Source organism: Stegodyphus dumicola, chromosome 2, assembly GCF_044657685.1.
Source record: "Stegodyphus dumicola isolate Sdum_Otavi_A_Nest chromosome 2, ASM4465768v1".
In the NCBI taxonomy this organism is placed as follows: Eukaryota; Metazoa; Arthropoda; class Arachnida; order Araneae; family Eresidae; genus Stegodyphus; species Stegodyphus dumicola.
In genome coordinates this window covers 243,174,751-243,197,718 of record NC_140769.1, presented here as the reverse complement: position 1 = coordinate 243,197,718, position 22,968 = coordinate 243,174,751, and the positions used below count along the sequence as shown (strand labels likewise).

Here is a 22,968-nt window from a genome sequence, read left to right as displayed (position 1 = left end):
CCTCTTATCATTATCAAAATAAATTAAATAATTTGTTCTTAAAATATAATCAGCTGAATTTAATAGTAGCAATTTTGAATCAACCAAAGACCAGAGTTCACTGGCTGGACACCAGTCGGTAGACGAAAGCAGCTGAAACTTGTTTTTTTCTGAACCAAATTTGGCAATATTAGGACCTGTACCAAGTTTGATTTAATAGCGTGTACTTTTGTAAACCGGAATTTGTCTGATTGACAAAGAAACCATATAACAGTGATTTTAATAAATATTATTTTAGAATTAAAATTTAGTATTTTTTTGTTGTCATTCAGTACACTTTTAGCCAATATGTTCTGAATTTTTTTCAATAAAAACTGTAATGGACAAGAATATTGTCTTGTTAATCTGTTGTTGAAGGCTGCTTAAATCAGAATTGCTTGTCGGAAGGTTCATCAGTATTCAATGGTTTGTTCCATGACATGCATATTTTAAAAACCGATTTTCATTGATAAGTTTTCTCTACTTTAATTTTTCTGTTTTTAATGTGTAAAAAACGACATGTCTTCGCAATGATCTTACGTTTCACATTTTGTGCTAAAATGTTTTGTTTAAAATGTATGAATCTTACTTGTGAAAAGTATTTTATATTCAACTGAGTTTAGTACTGTGCTTTTATATAATTAGCCTGAATAAAATCAAACTTATGTTTTAACTCTTTTCAAATATAAAATTTAAACTTAATGAGTTAATAATATAAACTCCTTTCTTCTTAATAAATTTGTGAAATTGCATATTAAAATAGCTAATAGTGACAATTTTTGTTATTTACTGATTTTGTCTCCTTTTAGAATGTATTTTTGTACCACTTGCTTCTCTGCATTGTCCATTGTGAGAAGAGATGCAAGCTTCTAAAAACTGGGGTGCATATTGTGCCCATGATGATGTGTAAATAAGAATATGTGTCTCAGTTAGTTCTCCAGAGCTGCATTTTTTTGCATAATCATTCTGTCTGTGTTAAACTTCTCCAAAGTATTACAGCTATCTACCTAATCTAATTAATATATATAATATATATATATATAATTATTTATGTAGCCATATGGTTATGAACATGTAAATTTTAAGTAATAAAATTCTTAGAAATTTCCTCAAAGTTTCTCTTAATGCTTAAATTTAATAGTTGAGGACATTTAAACTGAAATTAACTTCTGCTGAAGCCAGACTTTAAATTAAACTTTAATTTAAAAAAGTGATATTTTTTGACCTAACTGGTTACAAAAAACAAACAGTTAAATGGTTAAATATTCAAATTACTTAGAATAAAAGGTAAAAGTTTACAATTGGGTGCCCCTTGTTTTTTGGAGATTCTTTTTTTGATGCCAAGATCAGCACCAGGAAGTTAACAATTTCTTGATGGTCGCTACACAAAACCAAAATAAGAGGTCAAAGAATTGCACAAACTCTGTGTCTATGTACACATCGATCTGTTTTCACTTTTAAAAAAAATCCTAGAATTGCACAAACTAGGCGTTGCACACTGCCTTAAATTTGTCCATGTACACATAAATTAATTTTCATTTCAATAAAATCAGGAAGCTAAAACAGAGTTAAAACTATCATGGTAACCAGAAGTGAGGTTTCATCCCAAAAAATTGTTGCTAATCGAAGGGGCACACAATTCTACACTAGAGCCGAATAAAACAGTAATTAATAATAATGCAATAGTAAATATAACGATTATCTATTAGTAAGCTAGAAGTAATACATATCCTGCAAGAAGTAAAATATATTATTTAGTTATAAATTAGTTTTTTTTGCTAATCACAGAAGATAGTTAAATTTTAAATCTAGGAATTAAATGATGTAATGCAAATCAGTAAATTTTAATTGTCAAAAGTAGAAAATTAAGGAAGTTGAAGATATTTTATGATCTGTGTCATCAAACTTTATATCAACCTCTTTCTGTAGTTGATACAAAGCTCTAAGCTATATACAATAAAGGCTGACTCGCTGGTATTCATCTAACTAGAAAACTAAAGTACCTAGAATATATGTGAATTTTTTTTAATTAAGAAAATAATTATTTTATAATGATTTCTAAAGTCATATTAAAGCACATATAGAACTATGGTATGGCACCCTGTTTGTAATATCTTAAATTTAAATATAATTTCTAGTCTTTATCAAATGTTGATTACGTCCCTAATCATTATATCCATCATTGTTCTGAAATTTCATTCTTGAAACTGTATACTCTTGGAAAGAAAAGTGAGGAGATATTACTGCAGGGGAACAGATGGCAGATTAAAGTTCACAGCAGGTGCTTAATCTGTTTATTGTGAGAACTACTTTATCTAGTAAGTTTGATGCTGATCATTTTCAACTCAATCTCCACCATTTTTGACAAGCGAAGACTAATCAGTTTAATAACAAAGCATGACAATGCAAAACATTTAAAGATTTTGCTTTGGTTTTATCTAAACCCAATTAAGTCTTGATATGCCATTTTTATTTTTGTAAAGAATGGTTTTAGTAAACTGCTATTTATGTGATTATCCATTGCATTTTGAAACATGTTTGAAATTTTTTAACTACCTTTCATTGGAATGTTTTAAAAATGTAGGATCATGACATCAAGAAAGTATGTGGTGACGGGCTTGATACAAGTCTTTATTTGAAAGCAGATAGTTAAAAAGTGATCATTTTCTTGAAATTTATGCTGGAATAATTCCAATAAGTTGATGGTATCATAGTTAATTTTCATGATTGAAGGGGTTTTATAATCAGCTAAGATATTTTACTTTTGTATGTTCTAAGACCTTCAAAAATGCATAGGTTTATTTTTTTGTCTAATTTTATTTTTTTATTTATATAAAGCTAATATGGGCTTTTGATAGTTCAAAAAAAAAAAAAAAAAAGACTGTTTTATAATTTTAGTTAAAAAATTTCTTCTCTTTATTTGGTGTTTCTACGATGAATTAATTGCATTGTGTGTGTGTTCAACTATCTAAAATGTTTTGTATCTACCTTTTAGTATTTCCTGAGCTTCTGGATAGTCAAGGTTTTATATACAAGTTTGGCTAATCTTTGGAATATGGTAATAGGTAGTTTGGCGACATTTTGGTAAGGCGATAAAGGTTACTAGGTAGGACTTTAGCAATAATCTGAGAAGTAACCAGTTCGAATCACAGATTATTTTGTCTCAGAGAAATGAGATATCATGAGACATATCATGTGATCTTTTCTGGAAAATTCCGATCGGGATTTTAGCTAATAAGCACTTAGAAACAATTCCGCTGCTAAAGTGCAGAATCGCCCACTTATTTGTTTGGCACTTTTTACAAAAGTAAAATTGGATTTTTGTCAATTCTCTTTGACTTTTTAACCCGGTGGAAGTTGCACCAAGAAAAGTTACTAGAGCGGGCGCGTGGGGTATCACATACCCCAATATTTAAAATATGATAAAAATAATTTTATTTAGTTTTAAAGCTGGTTTTCTTGTTTTCGTGTATTATAAATACATGAATAATAATTGGGTTTCAAAAAATTAATTTCCAAAATAATCTTAGAGTTAAAATTAAGATAAATGAAAATAATAAAAAAATAAACATCATGCCTCTAAGTTTCATTGCATCTCTAATACACAATGCTTATTTTATTTCTTCACACTCTGAACGAAATACATTCATGTGTTCTTGGCACAGGATGTTTTCACATTTTAAACATTGCATTCACGTCCTTCTGTCCTTGGCACGATTTCAAAAAAATATATCACATCTTCCATACATAGTTGTTTTGAATTTCATGTATTCGTTTTAATTCTTCGTCGAAACTTCTGCTTTTGTTTTGCATGCAGTACGTCAGTTTCTTGGTAAAGAATTAATTTCTGATCTTTGTTTAATACGTTTTTCATTAATTGTAATATTAAGTCCTTCAAAATCAGATTTCTGTTTCTGGTTGGTGGATTAGCAGTTGAATGTAATGCCAAGATAATTCAAGTATTTATTACAGCAACATTCAGTAAAGGAAATAAAATTACCATTGGCCACCTCCTTGTTATTCTGGCAATTGAATAATTGGCTGACATTTCATCCCCCATATCTACTGCTCCTTTAGTCATATAAAAACATATAATTTCTGATGTTTTATTTTCTTCAATAGTATGATCGTTATATAATGTCGAAAGCATAAGAACAATTTTTCCTTTGTTAGGAACATCAGGTATTAATGTTTTATCTTTTTTCAAACCAAAACAGTGTAGAAAATATTCCTAGTTTCTTTAGTTTCCAAAATACAATCTTCATCGCTTTCAAATATTTCTAATAAATCTCACAGGCGTTGCATCTCCAATTCATAGGGAGTCATTCTTTTTAAGACTTAGAAATTTTAAAGAATTTAATGTCAAGTACTTTAAAATCACTTGCGAGTAGAAATATTTACTGTTACACTCTAGAAATAAATTTCTGAACTAAATATTCAGTCGGAAAAACATTTACGCCGACAGGCGCGTGGGGTGTGTCATAACCCAGTTCCAACAAAATACCGATAAATCGTTTTCTGAAACACACAGGCAAAGAAAAAGCGGTTCTGAATGTCAAGCACAACTAGAAACTCGGCTACTGAAAGCAACGCAGAATTTCCGTTTCACAAGTTAAGAATATTCCACTTTTATGTAGGGTTGGGGTATGATACACCCCACGCACTTTCCCGCGGGTTAAGTGAAAATAGGTCGATGTGTACATGGATAAAGTCAAACGTGTGCAAAATGCCATTTTTGTGCAATTCTGGGATGTTTTTTAAGTGAAAATAGGTCGACGTGTATATGGATACCGTGTATGTGCAATTCCTAAAAATGCACGAAGCACTGGGCGATTCTGCACTTTCTCCCAATTTCACACCTAATCTTTGTCATGATTAAGCACTTTTGTTCCATAAAGTTTCTAGCATAAGCGTAATTCGGCTAGCAGATTGTTGGAAAAAGTGTTGAGGGGAAAAAAATGCCTTTACTTCGTGAAAACAAAATGGTGTCCAAAAAAAAAAAAACTAGCAGGTTGCTGTAGCAGGGTTGGTCGCCAAAAAATCGCCAAGTTACCATAATCCGAAGATTTACCACAAGTTCTTTCATTGTCTGTTCATATAAATCTTATTTACATATATATTTATAAATAGGAATTTTTTAAACTTTCATCAGCTCGGCGAGGAAATGGAGGGAAGCAAATATTAAGAATTATTTCTAAAAACAAATTTTAAAAAATGAGTGAATAATTCTTTTTGGGTTTTTTTCTTCCAAATAACAAGCAACAGAATTATCATTGGAGCTGCATTTCTGAATTTGCTGCATTTTTCTGCATTTCTGAATGATTTGAACAAGAACTTGTATAGTTTTTAATTGCTTTTTTTTTTTTCTCTCTTTTTTGTGTTAAGTAATCTTCCGTGATTAAGCTGATAAAAATTCAAAAGCTGTCTTTTTTATTCACTGTAGTTTTGGGGCGTAACTTTTTAATGCTTTCAAATTAAATATTTTCAAGGTTTGCTCAATTTCATTCTCTCTATCTTGTGTTTAACTGTACGCAGATATGTATGTATAATTTCACCCTCTTCTTTTGTAGTGTTGGAATTATTCAATGAAAGAAATGCAGGTATGTAGATCTAAGTATTTTATTTTTATGATATTATTTATAAATTTACTTTGCTCAAAATACTTATAGTGTGTGCATTAATTTTTTTCCAAAAAAGTGAAATATATATTTATATGGCCTCTGGTGTTTAAAATATCGTTATTAAGATTCAGAATATGATTATTAGCATGCAGAATATTTGAAAAAACTTTTAAGAACAATGCATATATTTTGAAATATATTTGTAATTGCTGCCCAAAAAAACTGATAAAAAGACTACTTAGCTTGACGAAATAAAATCGGTGGATTTGTACTTTAATTTTTAATATTTAGCTATTTGTACGGTCAGCCACCTGAAATAGTTGTTATAAAAAAAGAAAAGTATCTATAATGGTTTTAATGAATCCAGCTAATGTAGTTTCATTGATCTAAATTGGTAGTTATTAATAATGGAAATGGCTCTGGTTTTATTGCGTAGCTTGTTAATTAATAATATAAATTTGTCATTTTTACAACATGAAGAACATACATACATACAGATTTGTTATTATTTAACAGTAGAGGGGAATGCTCTAAAATTTTTGTAATTAAATAAATGGGTTTAAATATGTTTTAAAAAATTAGAACATTAAAGATAAATCTAAAGCATGTCAAAAAATTTCTAGGTTCTATATTGTTTATTAAATTACAGCCTTATTGGATCTGCAAATGAAAACTGCAGTAAGAAATTTTTTGGCAAATTCATTCCTTCCAGAACTAGGTTGAATGACAGATTTTTACATATAACTTTAGAGAAAATGTTGCATTCATTGATCTGTTCTGCATATGTGCCCATTGTGTAAGCGAAAAACTGATCTTCTGTTTATACATGCTTCCTTAGGCTGATCTTTGGAATACGGTAACAGGTAGTTTGCCGACATTTTGGAGGCGATAAAAGTTACTACCTAGGACTTTGGTAATAATGTGAGAAGTACTCAGTTCCGATTACGCATTATTTTGTGTGAGGGAAATGAGAGATCATGAGATATGTCATGTGACATTAATGGACAAATTACAGTTCTTTAATCGGGAAAGGGGGTAAAAAATTTGGAAAATATCTGTAGTAATATATTATTTTGTATTAAGCTTCATTGTGTGTTGTGTGAAATAGTGTTGATTAATTTTCGGATTGCATGGCGCTATGTAAAGTGAATTCTAAGTTTTTAATGCATTTACCTGATAATAATAAGTTGAGATTGTGTGAAAGGAAGGATATTACAGATAAGTTTGAATGGCGGTGCAAGAAATCTGGTGAAATGGACGTTTTGTGAAGCGGAGTGTAAGGAAGGGTACGTGGTTTGCTGAAAGTAGTTTGAGTATGGGTGAAATTTTATTAATTTCTTATTACTGGGTGAATAGACTGCCAGTTGACTACTGGATTTCGGATTTAAAAATTAGCAGTAGTACTGCAGCCGATTGGAATTCTTTCTGTAGGGAAGTGTGCGTGCCATGTAATGAAGATTCTGAAGATTAGGTAAGTTAGTATTTTTAATCATTTGAGGATATTGTTTTTATGCATTGTTCTAAATGTAAGGAGCAAATAAATTAATATGGTATTATGGAAAATTGTTGTTAGCAATGATTTAGTTTAAAGTAATTAGGATTGTAATCTAATTTTTATTAATTTAATGTATGTGCTTATTTATATTTTAAGTAGTGTTTTTTAATTTAATTATATTTTAATTTAATGATCGGGATTTTGTGAGTTATATGTTTGTAGTATTTTGGAATACGTTGAGTATTTTCATGCATTTTCGTGAAATATTTCTAATTTATGAGAAAAAAGCAGTGTACATGGATATAGTGAAAAGTGTGCGCAGTGCCATTTTTATGCAATTCTGGGATTTTTTTAAGTAAAAATAAGTCGACGTGTACATAGTTTAGTGATATTTTAATTAAATGATAGTTATTTTGTGAATTTTATGTTTGTAGCAATTTGGTATACGTTTCAGCTGAAGTAAACGTGTATGGAAATAATTTAAATATTTGGCACTAAGTATTTGTAACGATTTAAATGTTTGCGGTAAAAATTCATTGGTGACGTTTATAATATAATAGATAATTTAGAAGTAAAAGTTTTTGGATATTTTATTTATTTTATACGTGGAAATGTTCATCCTTGGAAAGGGTATATACTTTTTTTGCAATCAGGTAATTTCATATATGTGCTTTTTACCGAGTTTAAAGATTCAGAAAATTTTCCTGCATTTTCATGCAAATTTTTGTAATTTATGAGAAAATAGTAGTGTAGATAGATAAAGTTAAGGGTGTGTGCAATGCCAATTTTGTACAATTCTGGGATGTTTTTTTAAGTAAAAATAAGTCGATGTGTAAATGGTTTATGTGTATGTGCTATTCTGAAAAACGCGCAAGGAGTTTGCGATTGTGCACATTTTCCCAATTTTTCAGTTAATATTTGTCATGATTAAGCAGTTTTGTTACGTAAAATTTCTACCATAATTGTAATTCGGCTAGTAGATTGTTTAAAAAAGTGTTGAGTAAATAAAAAAAAAGAAACATGTCTTTACTTAGTGAAGACAAAATGGCGGCGGAAAAAAAATATAGAGGGTTGCTGTAGCTGAGTTGGTCGCCAAGTTACCATAATCCAAAGATCAACCCTTCCTTATGCTGTAAAACCATTATAAAGGTGTTCTAGATTATGAAAATAGCAGTGTAGATGGATAAAGTTAAGAGTGTGTGCAATGCCAATTTTGTACAATTCTGGGATTTTTTTTAAGTAAAAATAAGTCGATGTGTAAATGGTTTATGTGTATGTGTATGTGCTATTCTGAAAAACGCGCAAGGAGTTTGCGATTGTGCACATTTTCCCAATTTTTCAGTTAATATTTGTCATGATTAAGCAGTTTTGTTATGTAAAATTTCTAGCATAAGTGTAATTCGGCTAGTAGATTGTTGGAAAAAGTGTTGAGTAAATAAAAAGAAAAGAAACATGTCTTTATACTTAGTGAAGACAAAATGGCGGCGGAAAAAAAATATAGAGGGTTGTTGTAGCTGAGTTGGTCGCCAAGTTACCATAATCCAAAGATCAACCCTTCCTTATGCTGTAAAACCATTATAAAGGTGTTCTAGATTATGAAAATAGCAGTGTAGATGGATAAAGTTAAGAGTGTGTGTAATGCCAATTTTGTACAATTCTGGGATTTTTTTTAAGTAAAGATAAGTCGATGTGTAAATGGTTTATGTGTATGTGTATGTGCTATTCTGAAAAACGCGCAAGGAGTTTGCGATTGTGCACATTTTCCAATTTTTCAGTTAATATTTGTCAGGATTAAGCAGTTTTGTTACGTAAAATTTCTAGCATAAGTGTAATTCGGCTAGTAGATTGTTGGAAAAAGTGTTGAGTAAATAAAAAGAAAAGAAACATGTCTTTATACTTAGTGAAGACAAAATGGCGGCGGAAAAAAAATATAAAGGGTTGCTGTAGCTGAGTTGGTCGCCAAGTTACCATAATCCAAAGATCAACCCTTCCTTATGCTGCAAAACCATTATAAAGGTGTTCTAGATTATGATTATAACTTCATGTTAATTCATTGTAAACTTTTATGGAGTTGGTTTTATTCTCAAATTTGTTTCTTATTAAACTAATAATTGTTTTTATGTTAAATTATTTTATATTGTTTTATGATAAATATTAGATTGCATTAAATAATAATGATGCATAGTTGTTTATTCACTTTATTCTGAAAATAATAATGCAGGCTAGAAAGCACTTGCATAGATAATTGCTTTAATTTGTTCAGTCCTGTTTACTGGTAGGTCCTTAAATTTTTTCATTGATGGCCCTCACAGGACTTTAATTTCCACTTAAAGAAATGTATTCGAACCATATAATCACGAAGGCTCTTAAAAACAATTTTATTAACAGTAAAACATAAAAAAATAGGCTTCTTTAATGTTATTTAAAAACTAACATTGCTTAAATTATGGGCTAATCTTTGGAATATGGTAACAGGTAGTTTGGCGACATTTTAATAAGGCGATAAAGGTTACTAGCTAGGACTTTAGCAGTGTACATGGGTAAAGTCAAGAGTGTGCACAATGCCATTTTTGTGCAATTCTGGGATTTTTTTTATAAGTGAAAATAGGTCGACGTGTACATGGATGATACCGTGTATGTGCAATTCTTAAAAACGCGGCAAGCAGTGGGCGATTCTGCACTTTCTCCCAATTTCGCACCTAATCTTCGTCATGATTAAGCACTTTTGTGCCTAAAAGTTCTAGCATAAGCATAATTTGGCTAGCAGATTGTTGGAAAAAAATGTTGATTAAAAAAAAAGATTTTTTTTCTTCGTGAAAACAAAATGGCGTCCAAAAACAAACTTGCAGTTTGCTGTAGCCGGGCTGGTCGCCTAATTTTCGCCAAAAATTGCCAAGTTACCATAATCCAAAGATTAACCAAATTATGTCTTAGATTAATTTATTGTTGTGTATTAATTACTTATGAATTAGCTTCCAGATTATTCATTTACTTGTTTCTCTTTTACACGTACTGTCTTGCATATTAACAATGCAAAAGTTTGGAATAACAGTGCAAATGTTGATAATAAAATAGCTTAACACATACTGTCTGGCATATTAACAGTGCAAAAGTTTAGAATAACAGTGCAAATGTTGATAATAAAATAACTTAGTTTTATTATAAGTTCAGAATGGCATTAAAAACAATTTTCATTAAGTATGCTTTTTTATATTTTCATTTATAAGCTTGAAAAATATGCAGAATATGCAGCAAAATAACTCATTCTTAAATTGTTTTTCAACTTTACTTCATCTACTGAGTTTAATTTGTTCCTTTTGATTTTAGGCAAGAAATTTAAAATGCTTTTTGTCAACAAATATTGCATTTTGTCAGAAATGTTTGGGCTATTATTTAACTGCAAATCTGAAGAAAAATAATAGGTATTTGCATAATATCCCGTTGACCGGGCGAGTTGGCTACCATCGAACCATGAAAGTTATTGGAAATCCTGCCAAAGTATGGAAATAATGGCTCTCTATTTAAGAAAAAATAAGGGTACTTATGTATTATCCCTTCAGCTAGCCAAGTAGTGTGATTTACAGCCAATTATGGTTGTGTCCTTAAAAATTCTGCAGTAACGATTGGTGACCATTGCCGAAATTTTCCCCAGCGGTCGACGGGATAATATGTAAATATCAAAGTATTCTGCTTACTTCCTTTTATCAATTTCAGCTATTTTGTTAGGTCTCTCTGATTTTACTGGAAGTTCTGTTTAGAACACCGTGAATACAAACTTCCCATAAGTAATTTTTCCATTCCGTTATTGCTTTGTCAGTTATATTCTGTACACCATTTCACGTCCATGAATTAAAACTTTTTGGATGGTAAAATGCCATAACTTTGAAAATAATCCGCTCGTTAGTGTTCTGTAGAAGGCAAGTCATGAATTTTAATAGTTTTTTTTTTTTTTTTTTTTTTTTTTTTTAACACAAGGGAAAAAATACAGCAATAACAGTTAATGCATATCCTTTTTCATAAAAAAAAAGAGGTGGCGTATTGAGAATTGATTAGGTTATATCAAATGAAAGTTCACATTATCAGTGTGTTGCTCATCCTACTTATCCTTAACTGGCACTAAATTCCACTGCTGAGTGACAGTTTCATGGTTGACCGGATAACACATAGGTATCAAATAATATAACCTCTCTTCCTTAGAAATTTTCGGCCCACCAGCGGGCGAGCAGTAAAGTCGCTGAACACTGGTAGCTTGGCTTGAGGTTCAAATCCCGCGAACGGGCTGACTGCATGGGTGTTTTCGTGGTTTTCTCAAGTGTAACGTTTATACGAGCCAGTTTCCCTTAGAAAGTCCTCCATGAAGGCATCCCTCCCCTTAGGCAGATAGCCCTAGTGTGCTTTGCCGTAATCTTAATAAACCAAACCAAACCTTAGAAATTTTCAACTTTTATATTCTTAGAGACTATTTATGAAGCAATAATGCTGTGTCTGACTATTGTGAAGGTATTAGAGCTTTTGTAAACGTATATAATATTTGCTGTTATTTTTGTTTTCGTATGATTTAATTTTACAATAAAAATGGGCCCACCAGTGGCTAAGCGATAAAGTTGTTGAACACTGGTAATTGGATGCATGGTTTAATCCTGAGTAATAGGCATTTTCATGTTTTCCTCATGTGTAACATGTATCCGAGCCAATTTCTCTTAGAAATTCCTCCACAAAGGTATCTATCTTCTTAGGCAGATAAACCTCAAATGCTTTGCCATAATTAAGTAAATCAAACCAATCTGCAAGAGAAATTTATTTTTAGTTAGCTCAGAAGGAAAATTTTGTTTCTCACTACCAGCTTTGCTGGTTAATAATGACATTTTGCTAATGTTACTTTGTGCAGATTTTATTGCCTGCTTTCAACTATTTTTACTTTTTTTGTTCCTAATATTCAAATTAGAACAAACTTCTCGAAGAAAATTTTTGAACCATAACTGAACCCTATCATCTTAATTTTTTTCACAAAATAGTTGCTATGTAAATTTTAATAATATGATATTTAATTTTTTTATTGCAAACATCAGACACCTATGGTAGAAGATTATGTAAAGTTTCCAAATAAATAATATACGTAATGCCAGCAGAACAGTCATACTTCCAGTATAAAATCAATGATGTATCACTAATTGATAATTGCTGCCAAGGAAAGTTTTGTTAACATGAGGCTGGCTGATATTCACGGGCTTCCCAAATCTTATATATGTGAAAGTAGCTGGTGTTTATTTTTTGTGAGTGATGTCATGTTCATGCGACACTGATCGATATTTGTAGGATGAACAAAATCACATTAATAAGATGCTACTTCCCAAATCATCGTATTCATTTATCATCGTATAAATTTTGCAGTAAATCGTATTTTACTGCAAAATCTTTTAAGCTTTTTTTTCCTTTTAATAAATGCCTTATTTATCATTTTGCAATAAAATAGTAATCAGTCACCTAGGCTAACCATTTAATGTAACTGTGTTCGCCAAAATATAATTGGTTATTCTAATTCAATTTTTTAAAGTAATTATCTTTATTTGGTAAAAATATATTTACGGGTGCCCCTTGGCGATAATTATAGGTGCACGGACACCGAATTTGTGCAATTCTTTGACTTGTTATTTTGACTTTGTGTATCGGCAAGTTTTGTTGCAAAAATCGCCACTATACAATCCAAAATAACAAAAAGAATCGCACAAACTTGGTATCCATGTACCTATTTTCACTTAAAAAACATCAGAGAATTGCACAAACTATGCATTGTGCACTCTCTTGACTTTGACCATGTATACATTGATCTGTATTCACTTAAAAAGTCAAAGGAGCAGCCAACAAGAAATGCATAATCTCAATAAACTACATTTTAAATCAAACAATGAAATAACATAAAAAAGGAAATTCATCATAGGAAAATACACAAAAGAAATATCCACTTATTTACTAATTTCTGCGTCGTCAGTCAAACAAAATTCCTTAACAGCATCCAAAAATTTCCTAAAATTATCTGAACTAGAATCTGTATACTGGCGTCGTCATATAAATTCACAACAATAAGAGTAAAAATATCCTCCATAGTGCTGGTATCCTTCGTTCGACCATATGCATTTCCTTTCTACAAACGGGACGCTTATAATGTCTACTAAGTAAACCTTCATTTACATACCAGTCAATTAATATTTTTCCCCCTTTCATTCCAAATCGTACAGAAACTTCAAATTAATCTTGCCACATTCAGCCATTTTACCATGTAAACAACAAAATAATAATGTACTTTTTATCTAAAATCCAACACACCATCAAGCCTTTTTAAATCTTTTCCTATCATTCAAATTCATCGCAATCACACAACCAATTATATCATAATAGGGTTTGCATGGCATTCAACTACTCGGGTTACCATAAATGATACAAAACGTGGTGGTAATAAATGAAACAGCAACTTAGCGATAATGCAAGGGGTGTGGGGGGAAAGACATTTTTTAATCCCGATTGGGTAAATTCTAATATCAATCTTCAGTGGAGAAAACAACTCGATAGTAATGCTTTGGGGGATTAAGTCATATGTAATTCGTAAATGTGTTTTCAAGTGGTACCATAATTAATTAACCTTTTGGCACAGCCTACATGCATTACGGAAATAGACTGGAATTTTCTTAAAACACACCTGGAAGGGTCAGCGAATTTCATTCTCCTGTGAATGGCATTTTCAGGAAATAATTAAAATCCTGAATGATATAGCTGTGCATTTGCTTAATTCTGTTATCACTTTCTGCTGTGTTTTGTAATAGTATATGTATGAAGAGGTATTTGTAAAAGTTTTAAAAATGTAATGACTGAGATATACGAGGGCCATCCAGAAAGTAGATTACGTTTTGGAATAAAAAAATAAGCAAAGTATAGGAAACAAATTTTATTATATACAGATGAAAGCCACACTCAAATACTACTTTTCTACATAGTCACCATACAAATTAAGGCATTTATCGTAGCGATGTACGAGCTTGGAAATTCCTTCGTCGAAAAATTCGGCCGCCTGCGCCTTCAACCACTTCGTTACCTCTTCTTGCAGCTGTGCGTCGTCATCAAAACGCTGCATAGCCAGCCACTTCTTCATTGCTGGGAATAGGTGGAAGTCGCTCGGTGCCAGGTCGGGACTGTACGGCGGATGAGGAAACAACTCCCACTTAAAAGATTCAAGAACTTTACGAGTGACATTTGCCGTGTGGGGCCGGGCGTTGTCGTGAATCAACAAGATCTTAGAGCTCAACATTCCTCTGCGCTTATTTTGAATTGCTCTTCTGAGTTTTTGGAGAGTTTGGCAATACCTTTGAGAGTTTATTGTAGTGCCTCTTTCCAGGAAGTCCACCAAAATTACACCTTTTCTGTCCCAAAAAACAGTCGCCATCATCTTCCTTGCCGACATTGTTTGCATGCATTTCTTGGGTTTTTGGGGAGAACTTGTGTGCCCCCACTGCATTGATTGCAATTTCCTTTCACAGTTCACATGTTTCACCCATGTTTCGTCACCAGTAACGATGCGATCGAGTAAAGAGTCACCATCCTTATGGTAAGCGTCCAAAAAGTTCAACGCTGCAGCCATTCGCTGATTTTTGTGGTCCTCTGTCAAGATTTTTGGAATCCATCTTGCACAAAACTTGTGGTAACCAAGCTTTTCGCTGATGATTTCGTGCAACAAACTTCGCGAAATTTGTGGAAAACTCAAAGAAAGTTCCGTTATTGTGAAATTTCGATTTTCACGGACTTTAGCATCGACTTTTTCGAGAAGTTCGGCGGTCACTATGCTGGGTCTCCCACTTCGATCTTCGTCGTGAACATTGGTTCGGCCATTTTGAAATCTTATGACCCACTGACGCACTCCACCTTCAGTGATAATGTTGTCCCCATACACTTCACGAAGCTGCCGATAGATTTCTATCGGTTTACAGTTTTTTGCAGTCAGAAACCTTATTACTGAGCGCACCTCGCAGCTTGCGGGATTTTCAATTAACGCAGACATTTCAAACTGTCACAGTATCTGAACGGAGCACAGCACGAACCTCTCACTAGCACGGCTAGATGCAGACTGAGCTGCGCAACGCTCTGACCCCAACATGGCCGCGCTAGCCCCGCCCCTAGCGGACACAGACGGAAACGTAATCTACTTCCTGGATGGCCCTCGTATTACAAACTCTAAATTTAGCAGTATTTTTAACTAGTTCAGCCTCTGTTTTTGCATAAAGTATATCTTCCTTGTATTTTTTTGTTTTTGTTTGTTTGTTTAAAATTATTTGTGTATTTTCATAATAGATATTCATAATAACCATGTAATCATTTTAAATGCTTAAAAATTACAAAACTATAAAGAAACCCATGAACTTGACAAGAATTTGTGGTCTTAAGTATAGCTTCAGTTAGCAATAAATTAATTTTCTGATGCTCTTTTTTGATAACAAAATTCTGTTTCGTAACATTTTGTTATAAATGAGCTTTTAAATCTATGTTTATCTGATATGAAAAAGTATGTCATTCTTTAATTTATTTCATATATTATATAGTACTGCTGTTGCACATATTTACAACAGAAACTAAAAGGTAAATTCCCTATCCATCAGGCTTCAGATCAAAAGTTTAAATAACTAGTGATGTAACAGCAGTAGCTTTTTGGGAAAATTGTCAGTTTTTCTAGCTCTTGAAGTTAGTTCCTTTTTGTTCTGCATTCTAATCTCTAGTTTTCAGTGCACAATTTTGTTTTCTTAAAATTAAAGTGTCATGCAGTGCTAGTTCTGGTTATATTTGTTAGCTTTTCATTCATTTAATTATGTTATGCTTGAAAAAATAATAATTAGTTGAAATATCCATCACTGCCTCTTCATTGATATATTTTCCAGTTTCAATTCTACTGTGTAATTGACTGGATATTGTATTTTAATTAGATACAATGAACTTATAAAGAATACAAAAATGCTTGTATGTTTGCAATTTCACAAATGAGAATGCCATTAAATAAATCGTAAACTCGTCATGATACCATAGTTAATAAATTGAAGGTTCATAAAAACATCAGTTCTTTGTATATGTGGTGCGTATATTTATGTAATATTTATGTATTCTAAGTATTAATAAGTTTTTTTTGTTATTTTAGGAAATAATTCCTGGTTTATTTCTTGGTCCTTGTACTGCTGCAAGTAAAGCAAAAGTAAATATATGTATTATGCAAATAACTGTTAAATGTGTTAACAGTATCATTTTTTAAAATTTTAATTCCACTTATATTAAAGTTGCAGGAACTGCAAGAAATTGGTATCACTCATATAGTATGTGTGCGGCATCATTTAGAAGCTAATTTTATAGAGCCACAGTTTCCAGACAAGTTTGTGTAAGTATTTTAACTTTTAGACTGTGTGCATTTTCTGTTGATCCAAATATTTCAGTCAAATGAAAAGGGTCTCACCAGTAATTGGGTAATTAAATCTTCTGAAAAAGGTAATTCATTCTGGATTTGAACCTAAGCAAACAAGTGGCTACATGGTTGGTTTTCGGAGCTTTCTCTATATTTAATATAAATGTGAGCTATTTTCCTTTGAAAATCCTCTATGAAGGTATCCTTTCCTTTAGGCAAATAACCCTCAAGTGCTTTTTCGTATTCAGATAACCTGAGCAAATAAATAAATAGTGATTTATATGTAATTAATTATCAAAATTTTTTCCCGATGAAGTAATCCTAAATTTTTAAATAAATGAAAGAATAATGATTTATCTGGAATTAGATATTAACTGATCGTTTTTCTGATATTAAACTTTTGTAAGCTTAAATTGTAAATTAATGTAATGTGATAATTTATGAAGACGACTTTTTTATTGCATTTAATTCTTTTTGCATAATTTATTTTATATTTTCCGTTAGCTATCAGTTAATGCAGGCCTTGACAACCTTTGCAACCACAACTTTTGTGGTTTTGCAGCTGAGGATGGTGATTCGGTAAAACCATCAAAACTAGTCCTGTGAAAATTTTGAAAATATAACTCGGATTTTTGTTGTTTGACTTCTGAATTAGTATTTATTCGGCGTGTTATTTTGTCTTAAGTAATAATATGTTTACTTTGCAAAACGGTGGCATGAATCCCATTCCTCGTCTGCTTTTTATTTGTAATCTATTTGACATTTAACCCGTAACAGGGGAGGTGAAAAAGTTGAACATAATAGGGAAGGTGCGGTCTCAGAGACCGCGCATTATAATAAATTTTTAAAAATCGTCTAATTAAAATATCATCATGATATTTCACTTAGATGTTCTTTGAACATTTTACTCTGAAAAGAAAATATGTTTTTACACTTTAAAGTGAAATTAAAGTTTTCCCAGAAAATTTCCCCATAGCCTCAAATTTTTCGATGAAAATCAGATGCTGCACTAAATTCTATAAAACTAAAAATAAGAATACATCTATTTTGAATTAACTATTTTATCTATATTAGTTAATATTCAAAGCAAATTTTAACCGCAGAAAATTGTATGTAGCACAATACAGAAAAATTTTGACAGTACCTAAAATATCAGTATCTCACTGATTTTCTGATAGTAAACAATTTAGTTTTCGTCTTCTTTAGCATATTCATTGCATAACTTTTACGTGCATTCCAAACAAACATGTTCTTGGCAAGATAAACATAAATATACTGTCTTTCTTTTCTTGCTTGGGGGGCACAGACGACATGTTTTCCTTGATTTTAATTTTGCTTCTTTTGTGCGCTGCTCCACATCCTTAGACTCAGCTTCTTTTCCTAAAATCCGCTTTATCGTCAGGCGCAATTCTCGATTTATTCTTGGATTTTTCCCTCTCGTGTGTAGTAGTGGCTGGACTAATTCTCTCGCTAATTCTTTCAAAAACACCATTCTGGTCCTAACAGGGTTTTGGTTATAACTTTGGTGCAAAATGTATGCATTTACTGTACTCATATCTACTAACCGGTAGAAAAGAGCCATAGGCCAACGCGTTGTTCTCCTACTACAGGAATGGACGGAACATTTTTCATCTAAAGCATCAACACCACCTTTGGTTCTGTTATAAAAACCAATTATTTCAGGTTTCTGTGTTTCCGAGTCTGTTTCTATCAAATGATGGAACGATGACATCAAAACCACTGCTCGCTTTTTTTCGCAGAAATTTTCTTCACAGTCATCTTCTTCATTAAAATCACTTCCAACTTCGTCTAGAATTTTTTTCAGTTCTTCTGCATAACGTGGGTCAGAAGGATAAATGAATCTCCGCGGACCTAACTTCAGAGCCATCTGTTCACTACTGCCGAAAATTGCAACACTGAGAGGGAGGTGAGGTCTCACAGACCGCTCTAGAAGAATTTCAACAGATACACTTGCCAAAGCATTCCGATAAGAAGGGGTCAGAAAGAAGGTCAAGAAACATGAAGCTAGGGGAAGAATCCATTCACTTGGACAAAGCATGCAATAGGGATGATGGGAGGAACATGTGGCGCGGTCCGTCAGACCGCACGTCCCCTGTTACGAGTTAATAATTATATTCACCCCATCCTAGTAAAAATTTTTTTAATATAATTCTTGAAGAGATTTCATAAAAAAATAACTATTAAAAATGTAGTAAGACATGTGGAGAGTATGCTTCAATAAGTTCCAACTCTAAACAAAACAGCATTAAATAAAGTCATCTTAACCCATTAACGGTTTGGCCCGGATTTTCTCGTTCTTTTATGCAGGTCTCTTAACGGTTCGTTACGGATTATTGTTAGTTTAAATGTACCCTCGAAAACGGACAGTCCCGTGTTTTTGTATTATCGAAAAAACACGCTAAAAAGGACTAGCCCGTATTTTTGTATGTCTTCCAACCCCCAATGCCTAAGGGGACAAGGGTCCATGCAATTCTGACGAGAATGGGTAATGTCTGTCATTAGCGTGGGGAGAAATCTTCTTGATGTTTTGGGATAAAGGCCTTACACTGACTCTAAAGAAACAAATTTATTACCAGTTACAAAGTCGATGCATATATAAAGGGATTTAAGAATTTGCGTTTTAGAGCAGTTATTGAATAAAAAATAGAATTTTTTACAAAATGAACGTTTACCTATAAGAGCATTAATGAATTAAAACGAGAAAAATAAAAGTAATAAATGCAAACATAAAAATCTGAAAATGCAAATCTTTCAGATTTTACATTAGGCCCAAAGGGCGTTTTTTTAATGGTTTGTGGGTTACCTTTATTTTTAAATATCATGTTCTTCGCATTTAAACCATAAAACTTCAGTTAAACAGCAATACCGCAAAATAAATTTTAAATGAGCATATCTTTAGAATTTCCGATACACGGTCTTGCCCGTTGAAGATAATTTTTTATATTATTATTTTCATACAGTGTTGCCTTTGCTCGTTTTAAAATCGTTAAGTTTCTTAACTAAAAATTCATTGAAGTTTTACGAAATATGAAACATATAATAAAACAAATTCCAAATCTCGGCTTCGAGATGCCCATATTCGGGTGGAAATGTACGTTATTCAAAATTGGATGGGTCTAGGTACCGTTGTTTTATCACAATGCGAGAAACATACATATATTTATGCAGATTATTCATTATTTAATTTCAAGGCAGATAGCCTCGAGTGCTTTGCCGTAATCTAATAAACCAAAACCATTATTTAATTTCTTTAAATATAATACAGGGCTGTAATATGTGGTAGCAACAGTTTGAAAAGTGAACTGACATAGTTTTCAACGGAAAATGAAAAAATGAAGTTAATAGACCTTCTCAGCTAACGCCCTTTGTTTTAAAAATAATGTATCGTGTAATTTAATGGGAATACGAGATTAAATAATTCTCTTTAAGAAATTTATCTACAAATTTATATCATGAATAACAAAAACGTGAGGCTGTCTTGATAAATTTATAAATATTATGCATCTGACAATGCGATTCAATTATTTGATTTCGTAATTTAAGAACCTATGATTCTTCTTATAAACCTGTACAGGAATTTAGCAAAGAAGCTATTAAGTAATCTCTTATTACCATTAATCTATGCGATAAATTATTATTATTATTATTACTATTGGTTCAGTCTTTTACTTCCAAGTATCCTTTTACCTCAAATAATCGAAAAGATATATAAATTTAAAACAAATTCGCCCCAAAATCAGAAATTAGGTTACGAATTTCATGCAAATTTTATTTCAAAAGCTATTTTATGCTCTGTAAAATGATGCAAACTTAAAAATTTTGAGATTTTTAGTTTATTCTTAAATGGAAATATGCGCAAAAAATTTCTTCGACATTAAATTTTAAAAACTCTAAATCGAATTATTATCATTCGTAAACGGTGTGTGTGTACAAAATTTGAATTCAATAGCTTATCGATAAGTAGTTCAAAAATCGACGACGAGCTTTTGATTAAACACCGTGAATGAACTGAATACAATTTTTGGAACAGCTCTTTTTTTAAGCACTTTGGAAAGATCGGTAAGTTGTTGATATAGCATAACCGTTATTCTTATAACATTCTTGGCATTATGAAACGTGTAAGTGACATTCATAAGCGATTCCCGACAGTTCTGTTCATTTGTCAAAGTGGCTGCTTTCGAAAATATTGTGAAGCTCACTCGACGTGCTCCACTATCTATGATACTCATTAATGATATTTAATTATGTTTTATTTCTATAAAGAAATACTGGTAAAATTAAGAGTTTAAATATTTAATTACTAGTATTTGAGTTATATAACTACTTATACTGTCTCAAGAAATTTTGAGTCATTTTGTAAAAATAATCTTTTCATTAAAATTCCCTTTCCCCCCTGCCCCCTATGCTTCATGACTTTATTACTATTCAGATGAATGGAAGGTTTGTAGAGACATTACATTTTTTTTTTAACAGTAAGACACAGGAAAAATGAGCAATGCCTTACACGGGACACGAACCACGGACTTCTCAAATGCGCGCGGAGCGTACTGAGACCACGAAGGCATGCTAAAAGGGCGGGAGAAAGTACCGTATATACTTCCCCTTTTAAAGGGCGACTGGGGATTAGGGGACCGAATCGCCAAATCCTTGCGGCGGAGAATCATCATCCATCACCTTTTTTGTTTTGTGTGCCACTATAGAAACATTAGGTTATTTCGAAGCAGGACATGTGAAATAGGAGCAATGCCTTCGCCGGGACTCGAACCAGCAACCTTTCGAATACATGCCGTGCGTGCTGACCATTACACCACGAAGGTATGCTAAGAAGGCGGGAGAAAATACCTTATAGGTTATGAAAACCAAAAGTTGAGTAGGTAGTCACAAATCTAACTAATAAATGCTCTACAAATACAACTTTTAATATTTTAGCAGAATTTTTCGGAAACGTATTTATATAGATTGTTGTAGAAATCGACACAGTTTGATGCCAATTTAGAGGAGGGATTGTTTATGGGCGTATTAATAATGCTTTTCCCACTCAAAATGTTAACTACTTTAAAATAATAATTCATAATCGCACTGAATCTGATGTTTACAATTATTTCCCCTGAGATTTCTTTAAAAAGAAAGAATTGCAATTGTGTTTAATGCAGAAAATTTAATGGAATCGGCATCTGCGCAAGAGGACGGAAACTATCAGGGAGGACTTTCTAAGGAAAACTAGATTTCCTTCACATTGAACGTAGAAAACCTTCACCGAACAAGCGTGTTCACCAGAATTTGAACTTATGTATGATTACCAGTACTCAGCGGTTTTAGTGCTTGGCCACTGGGGCCCGCAGACCGATTAAAAATCTTGTTTAGAAACCTTTTATCTTGATTTAGTGTGACAGGTGCCGTAGTTTGAAGGTTAGGATTACTTGAATACAGCAAAACACACGAGGACTATCTGCTTTTAAGGAAAGAGATGCCTTCGTAGAGGACTTTTTAACGAGAAAAGTCTCATATTCATGTTATACATAGGAAAAACATGGGAAAATACCATTCAGCCATCGTATTCGTTCGTCAGGGTGTAAATCTAAGTCGAACTACCAGTATTTACCGGCCACTAATATGGCCGTATTTTAATAGGGGAAATAACTGTTGGATTGTAAGGCATCTAAATTAAGAAATTAAAAAAAATCACTTCTGAGGTAATCTTAAACCCAAATTAAGTTTTTTATTATAATTATGAAAGAGTTCAACTCATTTGTTAATTTTCAGATCGTTAAAATTAGTGTGGCTGTAATGAATGATTATTTACACCTGTTACAGGAAACAAATACATCAAAAGTTTCCTTTAAAATATCAGGAATTATTGAAAAATCTTCTGTAATTTATAAACGAGAAAACGTATTTAACCAGATTTTACATGTGTGAAAAAATAATGAATTTTGATCTCCCCTAGTAGAGACATTTGTAATTATATTTCTAGTTCCAAATTCAAAGTGAAAAATCTAGGTGCCTGAAGCCAGAGAACACTATCGATTCTTCTTGGCTCCTATTTTCAGTGACGAAATAGATCAACTGCATGGAATTTTTATGATTTTTCTCAACATGTAAACTAAATGCGTGTAAGAGTTTCTTAGAAAGCTCGTCAGAAGTAGAATATCTCTATCTTGGTAGATAGATATCATGTGCTTTAGTAAATTTAGCAAATTTAAACACAGAGCCGACGGTACCATGTTTGAGGCCTTTCTCTAACTTAGTCGAATAGTGTATGAATAGTCGAACAGTGAAATCACCCTACATCACCCTCTTTTACTTACTTTTACCTCAATATTATATATTGCATCCACAAAAATTTCTCTAAATTAATGTTATTTGGATTCGAAAACCATTTT

At 32.1% G+C, this 22,968-nt stretch overlaps 1 protein-coding gene across 2 annotated transcripts in view; it reads left to right on the top strand.

Annotated features, from left to right (window-relative positions):
• The first annotated feature begins 121 nt into the window (after positions 1–121).
• The window catches only part of LOC118191244 (serine/threonine/tyrosine-interacting protein A-like), a 94,718-nt gene continuing 71,871 nt past the window's right edge, over positions 122–22,968 (top strand). Inside the window, exons 1-4 of one of the 2 annotated variants that reach the window (XR_015039825.1) lie at positions 122–444; positions 5,589–5,618; positions 16,307–16,360; positions 16,443–16,540. Coding sequence is in view for 1 of the 2 variants with exons in the window: in XM_035362045.2 (XP_035217936.1) it covers positions 442–444; positions 5,589–5,618; positions 16,307–16,360; positions 16,443–16,540 (185 nt within the window). In the remaining variant the exon portion in view is untranslated. The remainder of the gene's footprint in view (positions 445–5,588; positions 5,619–16,306; positions 16,361–16,442; positions 16,541–22,968) is intronic. The other variant, XM_035362045.2, reaches the window with a different exon arrangement.